The 17,347-nt window shown below is 40.8% G+C and overlaps 1 protein-coding gene across 1 annotated transcript in view; it reads left to right on the top strand.

The window, feature by feature from the left end:
* The window catches only part of LOC144085331 (contactin-associated protein-like 4), a 75,469-nt gene that overhangs the window by 48,089 nt on the left and 10,033 nt on the right, over positions 1 to 17,347 (top strand). The window contains exons 17-20 of the mRNA XM_077614469.1: positions 3,522 to 3,740; positions 6,304 to 6,543; positions 7,894 to 8,133; positions 12,300 to 12,433. Coding sequence (XP_077470595.1) covers positions 3,522 to 3,740; positions 6,304 to 6,543; positions 7,894 to 8,133; positions 12,300 to 12,433 — 833 coding nt within the window. The remainder of the gene's footprint in view (positions 1 to 3,521; positions 3,741 to 6,303; positions 6,544 to 7,893; positions 8,134 to 12,299; positions 12,434 to 17,347) is intronic.

Here is a 17,347-nt window from a genome sequence, read left to right as displayed (position 1 = left end):
CGGTAATATAAAAATATAAAAAGTAACATATATGATACAGGCTAATGAGTTATAGAACAGGAATATTTTTGGAATGGGTTATTTGTTCCCAGTATTATGTTATTGTAACCCTCTTGAAAAGTGCAGTGCCATAAAGCAGAACATTAATGCACACCACAAACTAAATTTGCATGAAAAAAAAATGCAAAAATTGAAATCCCAGTTCTTAAAAGTTTGATATAAAAAGAAAACATGATGTAATATGCATATTAAAAAGTGTAAATTTTTCAAACACAACACTGCACAGACAAGTATTTTACATTATTTAAATATTTGCAGAGAGTTACGTTTGGTAGGCACTGACAACTAAGCTTGAATTTTTAGTGGTAAGCAGCTAACAGCTAGTATGCTAACATAAACAATAACAATTGAATTAAATGCACCAAGCAATGGAAAATGACTCTGACTCTACATCAAGGATGTCAAACTCGGGTTGGTTCGCGGGCCACATTAACGTCAACTCCATTTCATTCGGGCCGGACCATTTTAGAGCTAATATCTAGATTTTTTTTTTTTTTAAATTGGATTAAAAGAACTGGATCAAAATCCCTAAATAGTCAGTTTTTATAGCTCTAAAGCAATGTTTATTTGAGCTTTTTTTTCATTGTAATGGAAAATGTCTTTTAATCATGTTTTTTATTTCAAATGGAAACTAAATATTTTTTTAAAGTGGAAAACGGAAAATATTTGCATATTAATTTTAGATTTTACAAAATGCTTTATGAACTAAAAACAAAAGAAAGAAATGATTAAAAATTGCAATGATTGATTTTAAAAAGGGGAAAATCAGGAAATGTAATGTACATCTATAATCATTTGAATTTGATCCTAAAACAGAAAGTCGGCGCTCATGATTTACTTTCTCGGGCCGCACAAAATGATGCAGTGGGCCAGATTTGGCCCCCGGGCTGCCACTTTGACACCGGTGCTCTACATATTTACAGCATAACAGGTGTTGAGTTAGACTATCCACAATACCTAAGACATATTTTCCTCTTTTATAAGCAAGTCGTCTTGTTTAAACTAAGTTCGATATTCCTGGTACCCGGACATTTCGTCGACGGACACTTGGTCGACGGACATTTGGTCCCCGGACAGTTCGTCGAACGGACAATTTGTCGCCGGATTCGCTCGCTCTCAAAATTATGATCATGAGAGAGAGAGAGAGTACAGCAAGGTATTGAAATACTTTATATGGTCATGTTGAAATACTTAACCCTTGCTGTATTGCAAGTTGCTGTATTGCAAGTTCTCTCAGTTAGAAATTGAAGGTTCATCAGACGTCTACCGCCGTCAATGGCAGCCGATGTGTTAAATGAGTGCTCTTATTGATAATTTTGATATTTCAACACCTTGCTGTATTGCAAGTTCTCTTAGTTTGATAAAAATGACCATATAAATTATTTCAACACCTTGCTGTACTCTCTCTCTCTCTCTCTCTTTCTCATGATTATAATTTTGAGAGCGAGCGAATCCGGCGACGAGTTGTCCGTTCGACGAAATGTCCGGCGGCGAATCCGTCGACCAAACGTCCGTTCGACGAAACGTCCGTTCGACGAAACGTCCGTTCGACGAAACGTCCGTTTGACGAAATGTCCGTTCGACGAAACGTCCGTTCGACGAAACGTCCGTTCGACGAAACGTCCGTTCGACGAACTGTCCTTTGACCAAACGTCCGTTCGACGAAACGTCCGTCGACCAAGTGTCCGTCGACGAAATATCCGGTCACGGATATTCCTTATTCATTTTCAGAACAAGTCCGGGAAAAGACAGTTTTGATGAGCCCTATAAAAAAAAGCTTCTGGGTGTCATATCGATATGATTTAGTTTGCATGAAAATGAGACAATTGTTTACGACGTGAAAGTTTGACGAGTCCACGTGCTTTCATTTGTGGTGCTACCACAATCCATGTGGGAGTTGAGGGGACAAAAACAGCAGCTAACGCAGGGAGGCCCTGGGGAAATCACCGGGTTCCAGCTCGGAAAAACTGCCGCTCTGCTCCTGTTGCGGGGTAACTCCCGAGAAACGAAGGGACACGGAATATTGTTTCCTCTCTTCTTCGCGCCCGCGCGCCCGCCAGCGTGATGCTTGGCCAGCACTCTGCTAAATCTTTCAGGAGGCAGACACGCTCCAGCGGTATGCTGGCACGCGGCGATCCATAGCCGGCCTGAGGCAATTACTATATCAACTGCGCAAATGAAAGTGGTCACACAATACGGAATAGCTTCTCCTCTTCTTTCTAGAGCCCCGGAGGCTCGCAGGGGTGCGCATATACCAGCCTCGAGGCTTGCAGTTATGGAATCTAGTGTCAGGGAAAAATTGAAGTAGCCCGAGGAGTAAACCTCAGGGACAATAGAGTAATAGGAGACATAAAGATCAGCTTTATTTGGTGCACAGATTTGGGGACATTTTTGGCGCGACTTATAATCTTTACATTACAGAGGATAGCATTTTATTTATTCATTCATCCTCTGTGCCGCTTACCCTCATGAGGGTAGCAGGGTTGCTGGAGCCTATCACAACTAACTAAGGGCCTTAGGTGAGGTACACCCTGAATTTGTTGCCAGCCAATCACAAGGCGCAGAAAGGCAAGCAACCGGTCACGCACACACTCAAACCTAAGGTCAATTTGAAGAGGTCAATAAGCTTAACATCCATGGGGGATATGGGTGGAAACATCAGCTCATTTTCTGAATTACTTTATCCTCACTAGGGTTGCAGGGGGTGATGGAGCCTATCCCAGAGGCGGGGGACACCCTGAACCGGTTGACAGCCAATCACAGGGCACAAGGAGACAAACAACCGTTCACGCTCACACTCATACCTAGGAGCAATTTAGAGTGTCCAATCAGCCTACCATGCATGTCTTTGGAATGTGGGAGGAAACCGGCATACCCGGAGAAAACCCACGCAGGCCCGGGTAGAACATGCAAACTCCACACAGGTGGACTGACCTGGATTTGAACCCAGGTCCTCCACTGTGAGGCCGACGCACTAACCACTCATCCGCCGGGCTGGCCCACCCCAATTTATTCATTCCTTTTTTTCAGTCATTTTCAAGAGCGCATATCCCAGCTGACTCCGTGCGAAGGGCAGACTACATCTTAGACGGGTCGCCAGTTAGTCATAGGGCACACATAGATTCAGACAACCACTTGCACTCACAATCACACCGCCAGCGAAGTGGAATCGATCCCACGCTGCTCGTACCGAAGTCAAGGCGAAAGAATCACTGCACCATCGGGTGTCTAGCCCAATTTCACACATGGTACTACTTGAAAGTGCTTTACATTACATCGTTATCTTCCGCACTATAAGGCACACTGCGACCTTTGTAAGGATAAGTGGTACAGAAAATGAATGAATGAATAACCTAAATAATAATTTGGCTCATTTATTGTCATTGACGGATCTCCCAGTTCAACTTCAATTGTCATCAAGGTAAAACATTTTTTACGGTCTGTTTATTGTGCCCTTCTAGCTCCCACCCAAGTTCTATTTTCCTTCGACGTTGGCAATGGTCCTCTCGAGGTCGGTGTTGACTCGAAATCTGCGCTGAATGACGACCGATGGCATCGGATTCGTTTGGAGCGGAACGTAAAGGAGGCGTCTCTACGGCTGGACACCTTGCCCGCTGCTACCCTCCAAGCGCCCGCTGATGGACACCTTCACCTGCAGCTTAACAGCCAGCTCTTCATTGGTGAGTCCATCCAAACAAGGATCCTCCTGAATGGAACCCCTTTGTATGCAAAGCGACTTTAGTGTTCAGTGCTTACCTTTGTAAGCTTAACTTCTGTGTAATGAGTCAGACACAACCAAATGTCTCGGTTCATATTTGTCTCAAAATCTTGCCTTTTAAGGCAGTGGTCCCCAACCACCGTTCCGCGAGCTACCTAGTGCCGGTCCATCAGAGTAAAAAAATAATAACATTTTCAATCTTGCCCTCTTACTTGAAATGAGAAAAGTTGTTATAATAATAATAAATAATTGCTGTTATGCTTTTTTTGCCGTAATGGGTGTCGTTGGTGCACCGACCACCCCCCCCTCTCACACACGATTTTGTCTTAAATTATCGTCCTCCCCATTAGCTGGTCCTCAAGAACATGGAAAGAGCTTTACTGGTCCGCGGTGAGAAAAAGGTTGGGGACCGCTGCCTTAAGGCATCTTCACACCAACCCAGATTTGCTCCGACCAAACCTAAAAAGTCTGTTGTGCGCACTTTTTGGAACGTCTTCTAGATATTTACAAGTCAAATGTCTCCCGAGCACTCTTAGTTAATTCAATGCACCATACGTGCTACAAGTTGGAGCTTCGTGATAGTTTACCATGTTACTCTGCTTAGACCTCTTGCCAAATGATTGAATGATGTTTGCACAGGCCTAAGTTTATTGTTAAATTTTGGGTTGTGTCGGCGTTTGGTCTAGACCTCGAATCTACAACGCCATGTGCCGCTTTTCCTTTCTGGCGGATATAAGGATAAAGGAAGACAAGAAAGAAACTGAGAATCTCTGGATGTGCTCAAACACACAACAAGGCTTTAATGCAAGAAGCACACACGATTCGACATTTGACTCCTGTATATGTATTTTATTTTCAGCATTTGAATATGCGTGGGCATGTTTCAGTTTGGAAGGAACTTCCAATTATGGAGTTGTTTTCCATGGCTAGCTGACTCTTTGACAATTAAACTCTTAAACTCTCAGGTGCTTGAGAATAATGGTAGGATCCTTCTCATAGTACCATATGAAGCTCGAGACAACCAGAGCTCCAAAAGAACAATTGAGTCCTAAGATACAGGGTTGAATTAGCAGAACAAAGGAGTACATGTTGAGAAGCAGCTACAAGAATTAGGCATTAAAATTTAAGTGTGAATACATAAACACAAACAAGATACATGATCAGTGTGAATAAAATCAAAAGGGTTATAGACTAGTAAAAGTATACATTTGAATACGTAGCACTTCGTTGCAAAAATCGCAATGTGAAAGGTCTAAAGTCTAGACCAGGGGTAGGGAACCTATGGCTCGGGAGCCAGGTGTGGCTCTTTTCATGGGTGCATATGGATCTCTGCTAACTTGTGAGGTGAACTATGAAAACTGCTGGTAAGAGAGCGCACAAATTGGAGCGTTACGTCGGCATTGTGGCATTGAAACGGCCTCTAGCACCTTATTTTTTTCATTACAATCTTCTGCATGGATACTTCCATTTATTAGCAACAGCGTAACAAAGAATTCAGAGACTTTCAAATTGGTGAAGTACTAAAAAAGGCACTCATTTTCATGTATGTTGACATTCAGAGTATGGCTCTCAAGGAATAACATTTAAAAAATATGAATTGTTTATGGCTCTCTCCGTCGAAAAGGTTCCCGACCCCTGGTCTAGACCAAAGCAAGCGAGCTCTGGACTTTCCTGGAGTGAATACATCCTTAGTCTTAACATCCAAAAGTCTTTGTCCTGTGCCAGTCTCAGTGAGTTCTATTCTCAGGAAAGTCTTGGTGTCTGATAGTGTAGTCTCGAGCAGAACCCTCGTCTCTAAGCTCAGAACAAATAAGAAAAATCCTTCAGTCAGCATGGCGCGCTAATAAACTTCCCATTGTGATTTATTCTGGCGAGACTCTTAAAATAATCATTAATTGAACCACCTGAACCACAGGGCGGTCATTAATCAGTCCGTCATATAATTAGCCTTTAACGAGCTACAACAAAACTTCATCAATACAGCTGGCGGTCTGTTTATCACTGCCTTGACGCTGTTTGTCCATTTCCGGAGCGCTAAATCCATCGTTTAGCTTTTATTGGTGGGCAAATCATGGACGTCACTTCGTGTCTGTCAACAAATTCAACAAACAACAAGTGAGCAGATTGGATCAGGAAGCGGGAGGAAATATTGATTTTAGCCAGTAATGTCCTAAGCGTGTTTACCTCAGCACTCAAGAGGATTTGTGTTCCGGAAAGGATATGAAGCACCATTATTTGTGAGAAAACTTGATCCAAAACATTGTGTTAGAGTGGAAAACAGTAGTTAACCGTTTTCTTATTGTGTGTACTTGCTAAATTACACAGATTTAAATAGCTTCAGCGTAGAAATGCCACTAAATTTGCACAATCTAAAATGAAATGATCGGAATAGCCTTATTTTTGAATGGTTGGACACATAAAAATATAAAATGGAAAATCCTCCAATGTTGCCAGAATAGGATAAGTGTATAAATCAGTATTAATCCTAAAACAGAGTCAATGAAATCGATATTTTTCACTTACAGGGGGTACGGCATCCCGCCAGAAGGGTTTCCGTGGTTGCATACGTTCCTTGCAGCTCAACGGCGCCACCCTGGACCTGGACGAGAGGGCACGTATCACGCCTGGTGTCCGACCCGGATGCCCCGGTCACTGTGACAGCTATGGAGCGTTATGCCGGAACGGTGGCCACTGTGCCGAGAGGAACAACGGCTTCCACTGTGACTGCGACCAGTCGGCTTACGAAGGAGTCTTCTGTCATACGGGTAAGTCTCCAGATATCTTCAAAAATTTATCTCCTGATGCCAGTACCCATTTAGCAATTTATAATTTGGTTGAGTAGATTTACAAGAAAACCTCAGAAAGCTAGATTATAAAAGGAACAGGAATTCAGCTGTTTTGTTACAAAGCAGCAATTTAATCATGTAAATGTTCAATTTTTGGGGGATTATTCAAAAATCAACCTAAACCATCAATTGCTTCCAAATATGCGAGTATGCGAGACAGATGGGTCACAATAAACCGTTTAATCAATGTGAGTTTTTGGCAATGTTAATCATAATTAAGACCCACTAAATAGTCTGACAGTGCCATGATGTTATAATTAAAATAGTATTATCATAGAGAGGTATATATTAGCTTATGTTGGACATTTTGTAGGCTTATTCAAGGAATTAGGGGGGGGCGGTTCTTGTTATAGGGGGAGCATGGTGGCAAACATAGATTACACGCCATAAAAGAAGAAAACTCACTAAATAAATGACCCTGGAATTTTTTCCCCTCCCCAAAAGCCAGTTTCACTTAGCAACATGTAATTAGGTGGTAATATCTGTCATGACTTACATTTTGGCATTAAGTAGACTTTTTAGGCAAAAGGGACAAATTTGAGCTGTTTATTCTCAACAAATAGGAAGGTCTAAATTACCAAGCATATAGTTAGTGTGTGAAGTTTGAAAAAAAAATAAAACTCCAGCTTTAACTAGGCTCATGTTTTATCCATCATATTAATTTCAGTCCCTGAAGCCAGTGTCTCTTAGCAACATGCATTTTGGTAGAGATGTCTATCATCAAAAGCAAGCCTTAAAAAGGTCCCTAGAACTCATGCCTGTGGATAAATAAGTCTTCTAATTGGTAGTCCTAATTAACCTTTCATGGCATATTTGTGGCCAGCCCGTTGAATAGTTGGCGTGTCGGCCTCACAATTCTGGGGTCCTGTGTTCGAACCCAGGTCGGTCCTCCTGTGTGGAGTTTGCATGTTCTCCGCAGGCTTGCATTGGTTTTTTTTCCTGGTCCTCGGGTTTCCTCCCAAATTCCAAAAACTGGCTGGTTGAACACAATAAATTGCTCCTAGATATGAGTGTGAGCGTGAATGGTTGTCCGTGTCTTTGTGCCCTGCGATTGGCTGGCCACCAATTCAGGGTGTATCCGCCTCGTGCTCGTAGTGAGCTCGGATAGGCTACAGCACCCCTTGTGGGGATAAGCAGTTCAGAAAATGATTGAATGATTGAATCTGTAAGTCCTTTCGGGAGGAATTTGTTCTGGAGGTTGCTACCAAATTTGAAGCACATCTAGTATACTTGATAAATGATGACTCTATAACTGTGTCCTCTTTGCAGAGATATCGGCTGTCTTCAGGCCGACATCATCCGTCCGTTACACCTTCCAGATGGAGGTCCCGGAGCGAGGCAGCGGGAACGTTAGTGCAAAACCAACGTCATCGTCCTCTGTCTTGCCCGACATGAGCCTCAGAGCGGAGAATGTGTCGCTGAGTTTCCGCACCAACCAGAGTCCGGCACTGTTGCTCTATGTGTCGTCTCACCAGCGAGAGTACATGGCCCTTCTCATCAATAAGCATGGTGAGGAATTGCTCCATTTTGTCTGTCTAACACAACCTTTGGTAGATATGACTGTCCTAAAGGGATGCTGAAGAGAGTCTAAATCATGGAAGTTTTAATTGAAGCATTTCGGGCAGGAGGGGCACTCTCAGAAAAATCAGAGGATGGAAGGACATCCTTGAAATCCTTCCGTACGACCACGTGATCAGAAATCGGTCCCAATCACGTTATTTCAGAGTCTTAAAATATGGCAGAAAAAGTTAGGATTAATTTTTTTAAGTATCATTCGCTTCCATTGCTGGCAATAGATATTCAATTGATTGGATGTCCATCACCGGCAATGACCGTGAAACATGATCACTCAATTCTAGGCTTAACAATTGAAATTGATTGAAGATTTGATGTCTAAATCTGTCAATGATGGTGAACGTGATTGATTTCAACACTCACATTTGTCAGGTTTCGAGTCCTGAGCTCATGAAAAGGCACTGTTTATGTCACTTGCTTTATCTAGTGTTGAAGCTAGGAAGTGTAACAGAATGTAGGTTGTACTCGAGCTTCTTTTGCAGGCCATGTTCAATTATATTTTTACAATCAAACTTAACACAGTGCAGTCTGGCCCGGGATGGAACCCTAGACCCTGGAACTGTGAGGCCAATGCGCTAACCATTCATCACTGGGCCGCTCAGAATCTGGAAATCTGAACCAAATTTCACTTATTTTTTTGTTTGCAGCAATGTTTACTCAGTCCCCTCATTATAATATAAAATGCAATAATTTGGCCCATATAAATTTGGAGGACAATCTAAATTGTCCCTTGGTATGAGTGTGTGCGTGAATGGTTCCACGTCTCATTGTGGCCTGTGATTGGCTGGCCACCATCTACTGCCCACAGTTGGGTTTGCCAAGCTTATTTGACCATGCATTCAAATCAGGGTGGAGCATCAATTTGAGCATTTTTTTAAACCTCAACTTAATTTTCCCCTTTAAAATGTTCATCTGTCTTATCATACTGCCCATACCCATCGTTTCCACCTGATGTTGACCCTCCTCGTCCCCCGCCACCTACTCTTCTTTGGCTTCGACAATCCTATCAAGCTCCGTTAGTCGCTGCCTCCTCCGGCCCCAGCCATCCTGTCAACCTCTGTTGCCTTTTTAATCGCTCCAGCTGCGCACATTATTAGCTTTTTAGCCTGGGTCGGGAGGAGGGGAAGTCCACTGGTGTCATTAGTGAGACACGACCAGCACTTTTTCACGCAAGGTCACAGTAAAACGCTCTCGCAAGTTTTATTTGCATTTTTCTGTTGCTTGCCGGTGCCCTGTAAGAATTTAGTCCCAATCAGCTTTTGCTACCGAAGCTTTTTCCTGATAGAAGCACCTGACATTTTTTGCTACTTTGTCAAATTTTGATACACAGTTCTGAGATTCAGGGTTCCATTCTGTGTGGAGTTTGCATGTTCTCCCTGGGCTTGTGTGGGTTTTGTCTGGGTACTCCAGTTTCCTCCCACACCCCCAAAACATGCTTGGTAGGCTGGTTGGACACTCTAATTGCTCCTAGATGAGTGTCAATTTGCATGGTTGTCTCCTTGTGCCCTGCGATTGGCTGGCCACCAATTCCCCTGCATGGTTCCTATAGTTGGCTGGGGTATGCTCCAGCACCCTTGTAAGGATAAGCGGTACGGAAAATTAATGATTGTTTTTCTATGGCTGCATCTAATATAGTTGTGACCAAGTGAATATTCACTGAGGAAAGCAAGATTTCTTCTTGCTTTTGTTTATGGGGAAGCATATTTTGATGGGTCCTCTGAACCCATCAAAAAACCCATCCCAGTACTCAATACATTAATAAATGGATTATATTCACCTCAATACCCATGTGACAGTAATCACAGATACTTTTTGCTGTGTTTTTAATCTTCATTTTATCGGGAGAAAATATTTTGATGATTTGATTGCACTCTATCACACAAATCGTGTTGATTGAAATAACACAAATGACATAAATGCACATGCACAGAACCGTAAAGAAGCTATTTCTGATGGGTAGTTAAATATGACAGAACACTTGCTCCTCTTTTGTGTCCTGCTGCACAGTGAACGATGGCATTCGCTTGATTAAATTTGTTAATACATGCTATTGATGGTAATGAAGTCAAAACTATTTGTATGAATGAATCAGTTAGGGTACTTCTAGGGAAAATCATTTTTTTGAGAGTTGGAGTGTTCTTTTTCTCATTGCGTTGGAGAGGTTTATGGCCCCAGTCTGATTATTTGCCATGAAAACCAAACCTCATATAACCAACCAACCGACCAAAGTCAGTTACACAAAGCTTCTAGAAATGTTTAGATTTTACTATGAGAAGACTCACAGAAAAGCATGAAGAAGCTGTGCTGGAAATCTAACAGGAAATCTGCCATGCTTTTAAATTCATTTTATGTTCCAAGATTAGATGAGATTGGGCTGGTCCGGATAGTATCGCTGTAGTGTTGGCCCGGTGGACGAGTGAACAGCGAATTGGCCTCACAATTTTGAGTTTGATGCTTCAATCCCAGGTGGATTCTCACCTTCTTGTGTGGCATTTGCATGTTCTCCCCGGGCTTGTGTGGGTTTTCTCCCACATCCCAAAAACATGCATGGTAGGCTGGTTGAATGCCTCAAATTGCCCTGAGGTACGAGTGAGTGCGTGAATGGTTGTCTGTCTCTGTGTGCCCTGCTATTGGCTTACCACCAGCTTAGGGTGTCCTCTGTCTAGTGCCCATAGTTGGCAGGGATTGTCCCCAGCACACCCCGTGACCTTTGTTAGGATAAGTGGTACAGGAAATAATCTTTTTATGTTTTTTGCCATTTCTCATCCTCAATCAAAATGGCATTAACCTAGCAATACCTAATAAGAGCTTCGAAAAATTGATGGAGCTTGAATGTGTATAACTACATGTTTTTATGATAGTGTCTTGGCAATTTGTGGTGACCGAGTTTGATGGTTTACCATTTACCATTTAATGCAAAGCTATAGTAATAACTCAGCTGTGATTTTATTGGGAGACGTGAAATCCAGTCCCCAAAGGTAGTTATAGTTCACTTAACTTCTTGGAATTTAGTAGGTATGTTAATCACATAAGTAGACTTGCAAAAACGTCTAAAGAATCCATCCTGTAAAACAAAAGGAAAGTCTGCACTTTTGGTTCAACCCTTTAAAAGGCTGCTCACTTAACTCACTGGCTGCCATGCCATTAGGCTAGATGTCTAATCCATTTTGATTAGGAGAGATTGGCAATGATCATTTGCTGCCAGGCTCTAGCAGTTCAAATAGATTGGACGTCTAGCGCCATCAAAGGCATTGAAATATGAGTATTCACAGTCAATGACCCCAGTTTATATTACATTTTGGTTCATGCAGACCTCATATGAATTTCAAAATGTTAGTGTTGTGGCCTACTTGACCCAAAGTGATACCTACGTGGACACTGTTTTCATATTTTTTAATTATCAACAGCCCCTCTAAAGGTTTCAAGTGACTATTCAAGTGTCGTTTGGGCATACTATACTATCAGGTTAAAGAGCTGAAAGCTTTTGTTCAATCACCGACAAATTTGGACTAAGTACTATATAGGACAAATTGATGATGCCGAATTGTAAAGAAAAACAAGAACAACAGAAAAACAATAGTTTTCGACTGAGTTTAATGACCCCCAACAAATTGCTCACGTTTCCACCTTGGCGGCGGTGTTATTCCAATTTGTCTTTTTTAGAGCGTGGGCTAATAAAATGCTCTTAAAATAGCACTAAATGCGAACATTGCATGCTAAATAGGTCATTAAAACCTTGGCAATGTTCTTTAGGTTGTGTATTGTTTCATCCATTTGCTGTTATAAGAATAACCTCTCCACCCAGCCCTGTTCTTTACGGGATTAATTAGCGTATTTGAAAAAGGCGTCTAAATAAGAGCTGTGAAGGACATTGTATTTTATCCCTGCGCTTCCTCAAAGACCTCTTCTTTACGCCGGTGTGATATTAGCAGAATTAATGAGTGTTATTGATAGGCAATGAGCACTAATCCTCTTTAACACGTAAAGCTTCTCATTAAAATTCAGCACTCGGATGAACGATGCAACTTTGTAATAATAAGGGATGCTTCCCCCAAGATAAGAAATGAGAAAAGATTTCAATTATGAATGTGTACGTGCAGATAAGATGGAGGTGCGCTACAAGCTTCACGGCAACAAGGAGACCGAGGTTTTGAAAAGCCGAGCCAAAGGTTTGGCCGACGGTCGTCTGCACACGGTGCTCGTCAGTAGAGTGATGGATGCTGTATCTGTACAGGTAATATAAAACACATGCAGAATATCATTACAGTCCCCAAGTATCACCCAGCTGCAACAAAAGTAGTCACTGACACTATTTTCAACACAACTATAAAACTCTCTGTCGATCATTACAGGACAAAAGAGTGTAAATCACATTTTTTTTTACGATAATACAATATCAATTCTTTATAGAGTGATACTTTATTTACCTATACACTGGTAACTCTATTTACAAAATTAATTTGTGTATTTGTGTTTTTGTAGCTTGGATTAGCACAATTTGTTCCTCGGTCTCTAATACTAACCCCTAAACACCTTAACAATTATAAAACTAGTATAATAATTTTCTCTGAAATATGATTACAAATATATGAATGCAAAAAATTGATTTATTTAGCCATTAAAATGAATAAGAAATGCAAAGACATTTTCCAATAGGGTGGAATTGCAAGTGGCAGTTGAGTAAAGAAGGGTATACAACAGTGATGTGCGTTGAGGTTCATGTCTGGTGAAGCAGTCGGATATCCTTGGTTTCATTATCAACCCCTGATAATGAGGCACGAGAACCGTGTGACTCACTCTGCAGGTGTGCACAGCAATTTAATGACGCTCAGCTCAAGAATACGCTACACATTAAGTGTATTATTATCTCATCACATCTCATTTTCTGAACCGCTTTATCCTCACTCGGGCCGCGGGGGGTGCTGTAGCCTACCCCAGTTTGACTTTGGGTCATAGGCGGGGGACACCCTGAATTGGTGGCCAGCCAATCGCAGGGCACAAGGAAAAATTGACCATTTACGCTCACACTCATACATTGGGGCAATTTAGACTGTCCAATCAGCCTACCATGCATGTGGGAGGACACTGGAGTATATATATATATATATAGAGAGAGAGAGATATAGAGATATAGAGATATAGAGATATAGAGATATAGAGAGATAGAGAGATAGAGAGATAGAGAGATAGAGAGATAGAGAGATAGAGAGATAGAGATAGATATAGATATAGATATAGATATAGATATAGAGATATAGAGATATAGAGATATAGAGATATAGAGATATAGAGATATAGAGATAGAGAGATAGAGATATAGAGATATAGAGATATAGAGATATAGAGATATAGAGATATAGAGATATAGAGATAGAGATATAGAGATATAGAGATAGAGATATAGATATAGAGATATAGAGATAGAGATATAGATATAGAGATAGAGATATAGAGATAGAGATAGAGATATAGAGATAGAGATATAGAGATAGAGATATAGAGATAGAGATATAGAGATAGAGAGATATAGATATATATATATATAGATATATAGATATATAGATATATAGATCTATATATCTATATATCTATATATATATCTATATATATATATATATCTATCTATATATATATATATATATATATATATATACACAGTGGTACCTCGTCATACGACCGCTCGTCATACAAAATGCTCGTCTTACGGGGGGAAATTTCGATCGAATAATTCGCCCGAGATGCGGTCAAAATTTCGTGATGCGACCAAGCCAGGTGGCCATGGCATTTTTTTTGCATATCTTTCGTGTATAACAATATCTACGAGCATGGAACGATTAATTCAGACGAGTTTCTTCTGGGTAATGAAGTACAGACGCTACCCTACTTACGAACGCAATTGGTTCCGAGCAATTGTTCATAAGTTGAATTTGTTTGTAAGTTGATTCAGTGCTATATTTTGTATTATAATTTATGTTTAAGGCCGATATAAGTATATTGAAGGTTTATATAAGTGCATTTGTATGTTTAAGGCTTGTATAAGTAACACGCATTGGTTTGTACTGAAAAAAAAACATTTACTGTACTGTAGAGAGAGAGAGAGATTAATGTATTAGAAACTGGCCAAAAGAAGCGACCTAATGACGATTGCGCAGTTTTCTTCTTTTTTTCATCATAAATGATGCGGTAGCACTGTATGGCATCATTCAATTGATTTGCAAACTTTGTGCAACGTTCAATATTTGGGTCCTGCTGCTCGATCTTTCTGTTTATAAATGGTACTGACGGTCGATTTGCAGACATGTTCGTATGTACCGTTGTTCGTAAGTTAAAATGTTCGTAAGTAGGGGTGCGTCTGTATATAGTAAGGCTTTTTTCTTTAAAAAATCGACATAGTATAGTAAGGCTAAGAAAGTCGGAGAATAAATCTGACTTCTGATTCTTCTCCTAGTTATTGCTGTGGTCCAGTGGCAAAAATATTGGTTCAGAACTTGAGGTGGGAATCAGGAGTGAGTTCAATTCCACTCTTTGCAATTCACAAATTGTTTATTGAGGTAATGAAAAGGATAAATATAACTTCCAATCACTTCATTTCAGAAGTCACTGTGGTCCAGTTGCAAAGACAAACGGTCAGAACTTCTGGTGGACTCAAGTTCAAATCAGGAGTGAGTTCAATTCCACTCTTTGCAATTCTCAAATTGTTTATTGAGGTAATGAAAAGGATAGATATAACTTCCAATCACATCATTTCAGAAGTCACTGTGGTCCAGTGGCAAAGACAATGGGTCAGAACTTCAGGTGGACTCAAGTTCAAATCAGGAATGAGTTCAATTCCACTCTTTGCAATTCTCAAATTGTTTATTGAGGTAATGAAAAGGATAGATATAACTTCCAATCACATCATTTCAGAAGTCACTGTGGTCCAGTGGCAAAGACAATGGGTCAGAACTTCAGGTGGACTCAAGTTCAAATCAGGAATGAGTTCAAGTCCACTCTTTGCAATTCTCAAATTGTTTATTTAGGTAATGAAAAGGATAGATATAACTTCCAATCACATCATTTCAGAAGTCACTGTGGTCCGGTGGCAAAGACAATGGGTCAGAACTTCAGGTGGACTCAAGTTCAAATCAGGAATGAGTTCAACTCCACTCTTTGCAATTCTCAAATTGTTTATTGAGGTAATGAAAAGGATAGATATAACTTCCAATCCAATCATTTCAGAAGTCACTGTGGTCCAGTGGCAAAGACAATGGGTCAGAACTTCAGGTGGACTCAAGTTCAAATCAGGAATGAGTTCAATTCCACGCTTTGCAATTCTCAAATTGTTTATTGAGGTAATGAAAAGGATAGATATAACTTCCAATCATATCATTTCAGAAGTCACTGTGGTCCAGTGGCAAAGACAATGGGTCAGAACTTCAGGTGGACTCAAGTTCAAATCAGGAATGAGTTCAAGTCCACTCTTTGCAATTCTCAAATTGTTTATTTAGGTAATGAAAAGGATAGATATAACTTCCAATCACATCATTTCAGAAGTCACTGTGGTCCAGTGGCAAAGACAATGGGTCAGAACTTCAGGTGGACTCAAGTTCAAATCAGGAATGAGTTCAATTCCACTCTTTGCAATTCTCAAATTGTTTATTTAGGTAATGAAAAGGATAAATATAACTTCCAATCATGTATAGGCGGGCCGCCTCGTGGTGTAGTGGGTAAGACACCTGCCTGCGACGTGGGTGTCGAGGGTTCACGTCCCGGTGACGACTGTATGGTGTCGGCAGTCGGCCGAAGGCCGACTGTCGAACACCACCAGGAACCCCCCTCCCAACTGTCTTCCGGTCAGCCGAAGGCTGACCGGAAATATTGTTTTGCTGAAAAAAATGACTAAGTCTTTATTTGAATGAAAAAAGGATTACCCATTTACTGAACTACTAGTGTAGTGATTAGTCAAACGAGAGCGGGATTCGAACCCCATCTCCCACATGGCAGTCAAATCCACTAACTTGAGGTCTGTCTGACCCATTGTCTTTGCCACTGGACCACAGTGACTTCTGAAATGATCGGATTGGAAGTTATATCTATCCTTTTCATTACCTCAATAAACAATTTGAGATTTGCAAAGAGTGGACTTGAACTCACTTCTGATTTGAACTTGAGTCCACCTGAAGTTCTGACCCACCAACTTGTGTCCAACTTCAATTTCAACCCATTGTTCTTGCCACTGGACCACAGTGTCTTCTGAAATGATGTGATTGGAAGTTATATTTATCCTTTTCATTACCTCAATAAACAATTTGAGAATTGCAAAGAGTGGAATCAAACTCACTTCTGATTTGAACTTGAGTCCACCTGAAGTTCTGATCCATTGTCTTTGCCACTGCACCACAGTAAAGTTGGGAGTTGTATTTATCCTTTTCATTACCTCAATAAACAATTTGAGAATTGCAAAGAGTGGAATTGAACTCACTCCTGATTCCCACCTCATGTTCTGACCCAATGATTTTGCCAGTGGACCACAGCAACAACTAGAAGGTGAAGAATCAGAAGTCAGATTTATTCTCCGACTCTCTCAGCCTTACTATACTATGTCATTTTTTAAAGAAAAGAAGCCTTACTATACTATGTCGTTTTTAAGAAAAGAAGCCTTACTATACAATATCGGTTTTTAAGAAAAAAAGAAGTACTACTCCGAAAAAGGCGCGAAATACAAAATTGGACTTGCGAACATTTTTGGACTTAAACGAAATTTGCAGACATGTTTGTATGTACCGTTGTCCGTAAGTTGAATATTCGTAAGTAGGGGAGCGTCTGTATACTCGTGCACACAACACCCATAGGCAATGGCAACCTTTCTCAGAATAAAACTTCATTACCCACAATCAATTCGTGGGTAAGCTCAACTATTGTATTTCCTGTTATTCTTTCTAAGGAAAGATGCTCCCGCGATCGATCTTTACAGACTATTTCTCGTTGGCAAGTGGTCGTGCGTTATCCTATTGTGATGACATTTGTATGCGACAATATCGAAATATTTTGAAGGGTAGACAAAAACAAACACCTCTTGATGCGTTCGTTTTGAAGACTTCGGCGGAGTGGCCAGGTGGTGTCAACCCGTAGAACTACGTAAGGTAAAAAAGATTACAACAAATTTAGA

Source organism: Stigmatopora argus, chromosome 12, assembly GCF_051989625.1.
Source record: "Stigmatopora argus isolate UIUO_Sarg chromosome 12, RoL_Sarg_1.0, whole genome shotgun sequence".
NCBI classification, from domain to species: domain Eukaryota; kingdom Metazoa; phylum Chordata; class Actinopteri; order Syngnathiformes; family Syngnathidae; genus Stigmatopora; species Stigmatopora argus.
The sequence above is the reverse complement of the archived record's forward strand: the minus strand, read 5'-3'. Positions and strand labels throughout refer to the sequence as shown.